The following is an 8568-nucleotide window of genomic DNA, read 5'->3' as shown; positions in this document are numbered from 1 at the left end:
CTTCGTTTGACGTCCGTTCTCGCCTAACTTTTTATCGTTTCAATACCAACAATGAGATCTTCGATTCTCATTTAGATTGCTTCGGCTAACAACCGCTCGATCTCAAATCGAGTAAAACAGGCTGTATATCGCTAAGCCGGAACTTCGGTAAATCATAACTTCCTCATACGAAGTCAGATTTGGGCGTTCTATATATATTCGGAAACCTCGTTTCAACTACTACAACATTAACCAAATATATTAAGTTTATTTTACACTTAAATTTTGACGCTTATTTTTATTCTTAATTAATCAAACCACATAATTAAGCAATTAAGCACAAAACACACAATACTCAAATAATACAATCTTATTATTTCAAAACGGGTTACAGAGGTTAACCTAGACTATTACATTGCTACAAATGGCAAGCCCGAAACACAGGCGTTACAAAATGATAACAAGTTTGTAGTGTAGTTTATTACATTGGTAGATGTACTAAATCTGTAAAAGTTTGAATGGTGCAATAGTATTAATGTTTGTATGGCTATGATCTATTTTATGAATGCTTTTGTGACAATGGTAACTACACATTCAGCAGAACACAAATTCAAAGTAAGATGCATAAAATGGTAATCAAATGTGCCAATAATGGTAAATATGTTCACCATAACACAAATGGGAAGTAAGATGCGTAAATGGTTATCAAATGTGCCAATAATAGTAAACATGTTCACCATAACACAAATGGAAAGTAAGATGCATAAATGGTTATCAAATGTACCAATAATGGTAAACATGTTCACCATAACACAAATGGGAAGTAAGATGCTCAAATGGTTATCAAATGTGCCAATAATGGTAAACATGTTCACCATAACACAAATGGGAAGTAAGATGCTTAAATGGTTATCAAATGTCCCAATAATTGTAAACATGTTCACCATAACACAAATGGGAAGCAAGATGCATAAATGGTTTTCAAATGTGCCAATAATGGTACACATGTTCACCATAACACAAATGGGAAAGTAATATGCATAAAATGGTAATAAAAATTGACAACAATGGATAACACATTCATCATAACACAAATAAAAGGGGGTGTATTAATTGCATAAGGTTTTTTACATCTCACTAATACGTAGCAGCCATCCAATTGTATCCAAAAACCTAAATAAATTATCAAAAAGGCAACCAATTTTATAACATAAAACAAGTGGATGTATGATGCATTTAGTGGGTGGAATGATAATAATATTTAGCAAAAAGGGCTCCATCTGCCCGTGTTTACCCTCCCCACTACACCCCCAAAACACTTAACCAACTACTCCAACCTAACTGGATTGCTAGCAGATGAACCACCTCCATTTTTGTCAAGCACCGTCTTCTTCAACTTCTGCAAAATGATCCTTTCAGAGGGTTTTCTCAACCTTGTCAATCTAGGGACATCATCAGGACCTTCATCATCACCTCTTTCTTCTTGTTCACCTTCATCATCACCCAAGTGACCATCATCACCTCCTTCTTCTTATTCACCACCACCATCAACAATACCATCAACATCATCAATAACAGCCTCATCATCATTATCAGAAGGATGATCCAATACATCTTCCATATCCTGATATTGATAATTACATAAATAAATTAAATTGGAGAAAAATAATGAAAAACACTTACAAAAAAGTAATTTCTTACCAGCTCAACAGGTAGCATGTCATCCAGTTCCAGTTCTACCCCTTCCATACCTTCAATTTCTCCCATGCTATATCCTGCTTCCAACATCGATGCAATCTGTTCAGCATCCAGTTTTACCTTATCTACAAGGACACCATCAGCTTTTCCATCATTAAACTCAACATTACCCTCATAATCTGATTGAGTAGCATCATAGGTTTCTGATTGTTGTTGAAAACTACCCTCCCCTAATATTTCGTCCAGCCCCTGCTCAACCTCATCAAGCACTTTGTGTAGATCTAAACCAACCCTTGGAAGCAAAACATCTTCTTTTCCAACATCAACCACTTCTACTTCTTCAACAATATGACAATCTTCAACAATAACATCATTAACATCCCCAGTCTGAATATCATCACCATGACCCCCAGTCTCAATACCACCACCTTCCCCAATCTGAATATCATCACCATGATCCCCAGGCTCAATACTATCACCATGATCCTCATTCTGAATTCCATCACCTTCCCCAATCTGAATACCATCAACAACTTCTTTTTGAGTTGCAGAAACATCTTCTTTATGAGGTGAAGTAGCCTCATTTTTGGACCTTGATGCTTTTAAAACCTTGGAACTTGATGCTTCTTTCTTTGACTTGTTTTTCTTCTTTAGAGGCTGACTGGATTTAGAAGCTCTTAATGATTCATCAAATTCAGTTGCTTCTTTTTTGGACCTTGAGGCTTTTAAAACCTTGGAACTTGATGCTTCTTTCTTTGACTTGTTTTTCTGCATTGGAGGCTGACTGGATTGAGAAGCTCTTAATGACTCATCATATTTAGTTAACAATGGATGTTTCCTTGGTCTGCCTCTTTTCTTTGGTAGCAAGGGTACTACTGGTTTTTTCTCATTCTTACAACTTTTTTGATTATGGCCATACTCTAAGCATTTCCCACATCTTACTGTTCTTGGTACAAATACCCTTGTTGATGAAAACCTCCCCTCTTGCTCACTAGCATGCCTCTTCCTTTTGGTAGTAGGCCTACCTGGCATTCTCCTAGCCAAAGGAGGCAATGGCTTTATGAATCCAGTTTGGCTCCAAAGATTACTCCCATTCACTGGTTTTATATTAGAGGAGTAAGACTTTTTAAAATTTTCCTTTGAAAAGTACCCATCAATATATACATCTGGTGTTTGATTGATGTAGTTGATGACTGCATTTGCATGTACACATGGGATCCCAGACAAATCCCATAATCTGCAACTGCAAGTCCTGCTGTCCAAGTCCACCATATAGCTGTCACATCCTCTTCTAGCTTCAAAAACATGTCCTTGACTATGAACTACAACCCATAACCTGCATAAGTTGGTATAGTAAGTAAGAATAATAAAAAGAAACAACAAATGTTAAATTTCTTTTATGCATACCTCATATTTTTCCCAAACAACTGCATTTTCCTAAGTATAGCAGGACAAACATTTGATTTCCATTTAACATTTTCCTCTATCATGTGGGAAAACCTGTCCATTATATATATCCTGATCTCCTCAAGCATTGTGATAAGGGGCTTTTTCCTAGCATCAACAATGATTGAGTTGAAACACTTAGAGATTCCATTCTCAACTGCTTCACACGCATAACCCCTATCAAAGTAAGCTCTACACCATGTTTTTGGTTGTCTTGACATCAAGTACTCATATGCAGATGGGCTCAACTTCTTGATGGTTTCCATGTGCCTCATAAAGTCACTTTCTACACAACTCATTGATGCAGCCCAAAATAATTTCTTGAACTCCAACCCTGTGTATGCTTTCTTGAAATTGGCATAAACATGCCTGGCACATTGCCTGTGCTCAACATTTGGGAGTATATCTTTTACAGCTTCAACCAATCCCTACAAGACAAGAACATTCAAGTCAATATGCATCCCTTTTAAATTGTATTAACATTTATATGAAATGGAGTATTGAAAACAGACCTTATGTTGGTCAGATATCACCACCAATCCTCTGCCATCATGAAGGTCTACACTATCTCTAAGAAGCTCAATAAACCAAGTCCAGTTAGGCTTGTTTTCAACATCAACAACAGCCCATGCTATAGGATACACCTGGTTATTAGCATCTCTACCAATGGCAGTCAACAACTCACCCTTCACCTATCCTTTCAGGAAGCATCCATCCAAACCAATTACTCTTCTACACCCTAATTTCCATCCATCACTTAAAGCTTTGAAACCAATGTAAAATCTGTGGAAGTAGTTCTTCCCATCTGGATTGACAGTGACACTAACTTTGCATGTTGAACCTGGGTTGGACCTTAATAATTCATCAGCATAATCCCATACCCTAGCATAATGTTCAGTTAGTTTTCCTTCAATCAACTCAGTGGCCCATTTTTTTGCCCTACGGACTTGCCCAATGGATACTACACATCTCAACCTTTGTTTGATATCGGCAATCATGTCCCTAAGTTTCATCTTAGGTGTGTTTGAAATTTCAGTAATGTAATGCCTACCTATCTATTCAGGGGAAACAAGACTTCCAAATTTGAACTTCCTACTGCAACGATGCTCTCCAACCAAATTTTTAACTTGAAATGATTTTTCATTGTACATCCATCCAGCATACAATCTGAAAGGACAATCATTCATCTCTGTCCTCTTCCCACATCTTGCAACTAGTCTAGTTTTATCACATTTTTCAAAGTATATCTGATATCCATTTGACACCCCATAATTTTGAATACAAAACTTAAGTTGTGCAGGAGACTCAAACATATCACCTACCTTAGGTTCCATCTTATCCCATGGTGTGTTTGGATCATGAATTTTGTACTTATTCTTCACCGCCTCTTGTTCACCTTCTTCATCACTTTGCCATTCATTAGCATGATAAACTTGTGCTCTGATTTCATCAACCATGCTTGAATTCCTTAAGTTTTCATCACTAAGTAGAACATTGAGAAAGACGTCCCTACATTTATCAAGCGCAGTCACGAACTCATGCTCTGGTTCGTGATCCATATAAATACCATGGAGCTCATAATCCATCTCATTTAGTCCAGAGAAGGGCTCGTATATACTAGCAAATAGTTCTTTGAAAACGTCATCCGATGAAGCCATTACAGTTACCTGCAAAATCAAAAAGATTTTACAAACAAAATTGAAGAATTTTAACTAGATAATTGCTTTAATCATGGATTTGAGAAACTTACTGGTTCAACAACTCAACGAGACTATCACCCAACTATCTTCCTGCTAGAACAACGATACCAACAATGTAGACCTAATCCTCTTCAAATACCCAAATTTCGTGATGATTCCCTTCCAAAAGCCCAAGATTTTTCTCAGTAGACTACGATTGACTGCGATTGAGTTGACGCTTCGGAGAGAGGGTGTGGAGCTCTATGTCTAACGTTTACCAAACGGGGTTAATTTCTTCATTAGTTAAGAAACGGTTGGAAAAGTTGAGGGGTAAGTAGAGGGGTAACCGGTAAACCCTCTTGCAACCGGGTATTTGGCATAAACGCAAAAGGTGAGACAAGTATGCGGCATTAATGACACAAAAACCTGTCGAAGGGTAAAACCGACTTTTTTTTACAAAATTAAGGCTTTTTATGACATTATCCCTTTCAACTAGGAACAACACCACAAAAAATTCTATTGATTTTCTTCTCCTCCTTCGGTTGCTGCCAAGAACTACCTAAGAGGGCAGTAGCCCGTTTCTTCTTCGTCTTTCCTTTTTTTTTTCCTGCCAAACAATCACAACCCAAACATCCATTTTGTTCATACCATAGATTCCTGTTAAAACAAACAAAATCCCAAAAGAAAATTTTTACCTATTGTTGACCGGAATTGCCAAAACAATGGGGGAACATCGTGATTGTTGGCTGCCAACCGGACATCCATCGGACCTCTTCTGCCTCTCGTACCTCACCCACGCACCATCCCTTTGGACACCGCTGCTGGAACCGACGAGGAAACTGCCGGAGCAGCCCCTCTCACCACTGTTGTCGGCAACAACAGCCACCCGCTGCTTGTATCTTCGTTCCTCGACCGACCAAGGCACCGGTGGTGCTTCCTCCTTCAACCGCTACCCATCCACTCACCTCCACCGCCGCTGCTATTGTGAGTTCCAACCACCACAGACCCACCTCCTTTCCCCTATCTCATTCTCGCAACAGGAGGAGGAACGGTGACAGGAGGCTACCACCGCTAGCAAACTACCGCCATCACCGAGCTGCTTCTGCCCATGTCCTTCTTCGGTCTAGTCGACCGACGGAGCACGCCACTCGGGTGCGATGGGTCTGCAATCGCCGGACGAGAAAGAGGGAGCCTCGCTGCTTTCGTCTCTTCTCTTCCTTCGGTTCGGCCAAGCACTGGAGCCGCCTCCCTCTTCGTGATCGGCCGGGACGTCTGTAGTAGCAGCCGCGCGCCTGCGAGCTTCCTTCTCGCCATCTGATTTCGTTGCTCCGTTCGTAACCCCATATCCCATTTTCCTTCTTTCCCCAATCTGATGAGGACGATGAGACGCATCGACCCCTTTTGTACATTAGTGAAGTTGGCAAAAACAGTCCCTTCAAAGTTTTAAATTAAAATAAGACACTTGAGATTAACCTTTTCAAAATCAATCCCAAAAGATTTAAACATTTTAAAACTGGCCTTATTGGATATAATATATCACAAAATTAGTCCCTTGTGTAAAATAAATTGCAAAACAGCCTTTTTCTTTTAAATATAAAAATATTTGAAAACAAGTTGCTTTATTTTAAAACATTACTAAACAAACCTGGAAACGTTTGAAAGTCCAAGAATGGTTACGTTGCGACTAATCACGAAAAACTTCACCAAAACCGAGTCTAGATCGAGATCATGCATCGAATGTGAGTTTCTACGACCCCTGTTTTACTGTTTTAATATTTGGGGGAAAATATATGTTTGTTTAATTAAGTTTTGATGATTTACAGATTTTTATACATTAAAATAACATTGTACTTTATATTTGGTCGAAAGCTTATGAATTAGTAATCTAAATTGTATAAATCATATATAAGTTAAATAAGTTAAAGTAGAATGCTATAAATGATATAAATACACCTTGTTGTGATATATTAATTAATATTACTAAAATCACAATATTATATGTAAATTGCAATAATAACACCGGTTGGTATTGTAAATCACAAAAATGACGATTTTATATGTATAGTTAAAATATCGACTGGAAGTATGAAAAGATATACAAATGAGCAAAAATATTATTCGAGTATAATACGAAAGTGCATTGTCATATTTGATGAAAAAAAAACCTAGATTTATGAAAATATATAATTAATAGTTAAAATTATTGAAAACTAACTTTTAATATAGGATAAGTTATGTAGAAATGATTGTAAAATTTATTAATATATTTTTATGTTAAATATAAAAATATAACTCATTCTATTAAATTATGGATTTCATTTCAATAAATAACATGATCGACTTCAGAACTTAAGAGTCGTTATTTGCGACATATTTACATTGGATTAATCGCGTTAATTGTAAATATTATGGAATTGTTGATTTCACATTGGTTGAAACATGGAAAATATTATATAAGCAGTCGTTATGTTGCCCAAATTTTGTCACACCCACATGACGTTTTGTATGAGCTACATTTATTCTAAAAGTTTTATGAGTTAGGATCATTTCCTAAGCTGCATGGGCTATGTTTGTACAATTATAAGACCGTACATCTTAGTGGAAAGTCCACTATGTCATTACTGTTAATCAGTATGGAACGAGTAATGCCAGGTATAAGTCAAGATCACATGCTTATAAGGGTTGATATCCTGACATCGGTTGCTAGCTACAAACATTAACTACAAGTATGAACGAGCGTTGGCATTTCCTAAACGATAAAGTCCCCGAGAATGAACAAACTTGGGTGTGGACTTTCAGCACTAAAACTTGTAAGTATTGGTTGCAAAGGCGTTCGTCGGAGTTCGGTTATGACCTCATTATAGATATCGGGTTTGCCTTATCACCGTACAGAACCGATATTGGGTTTATATGGGGTTTTTTTAGTATTACTAGTTCAAAGAGACGGTATGTAGTGGGATAACTTGTGACTCAAAAGATAAGTGTCCATACCAGAAATTAAGTTATATAACACCTAATTAATATCATGATACGGCTGATTAAGGTTCAATAACTTACAAATAATAAGTTATTCATATAAACATTTTGTTCTTGTACGAAAACACAATATGTATGTGGGAGGAGTTTGCGTCACTGGTTAACTATTGGTTCCCAAATTAATTAAGATAATACTTAATAAATACTACGACACGAATTTACAAAGTTTATAAATTAGAAACTTATGAGTTTTATGTATAAACTATATGAATGCTTGTACAAGGTTTCAAGAGTAAATTTGGATATTTTATGTTTTCACAAAGAGTGATATGACTTTTTTTATATAAATTGGTATTCAAAATCTTTATATAAAAATCATTTTTGGTCATGAATACCGTAAAGACTTGTTATAAATTTGATTTTCTTATCATTCAACAAAGTTATATTTGGATTTGAACAAACGATATATCTTTAAATGAATCCAAATACACTTTTAAAACTCGTTTATTTTTATAATGTTGATAAAAAGGATAAGTATTTATATAAGCTGGTCACCCAGAGAAATTTTATAAAACATTTTTGGATTATAAAACTACTTTGTTTCAAAACCTGTAAAACTCACCAACAATTTTTGTTGACATATTTTAAATGCATGTATTATCATGTTATTTAGCAGTTTGGAAGTATTCGCTCAGAAGACTCTCCGTTATTCTTATTATACATTATAAACGCCGGATTGTTAGGTTTGTATCACGATTTACCATTAGCCATTGTCAATAAAATTTGTAAC

At 36.4% G+C, this 8568-nt stretch overlaps 1 protein-coding gene across 1 annotated transcript; it reads right to left on the bottom strand.

The window, feature by feature from the left end:
* Positions 1-1103: 1103 nt before the first annotated feature.
* Positions 1104-6159, bottom strand: LOC145062106 (uncharacterized). Its single transcript, XM_079009741.1, has 5 exons — positions 4874-6159; positions 3636-4790; positions 3085-3551; positions 1681-3013; positions 1104-1603 (listed from the first exon to the last, which is right to left on the bottom strand). The coding sequence occupies exons 3-5, from the start codon at positions 3420-3422 to the stop codon at positions 1511-1513; spliced, it is 1764 nt and encodes a 587-aa protein (XP_078865867.1). The 5' UTR covers positions 3423-3551; positions 3636-4790; positions 4874-6159; the 3' UTR covers positions 1104-1510.
* Positions 6160-8568: the final 2409 nt, after the last annotated feature.

The sequence above is a fragment of the Lactuca serriola genome, chromosome 7, assembly GCF_051521515.1.
Source record: "Lactuca serriola cultivar US96UC23 chromosome 7, Lser_US96UC23_V15, whole genome shotgun sequence".
In the NCBI taxonomy this organism is placed as follows: domain Eukaryota; kingdom Viridiplantae; phylum Streptophyta; class Magnoliopsida; order Asterales; family Asteraceae; genus Lactuca; species Lactuca serriola.
Note: the sequence above shows the minus strand (reverse complement) of the source record. Positions and strands in the feature narration are given on the sequence as shown.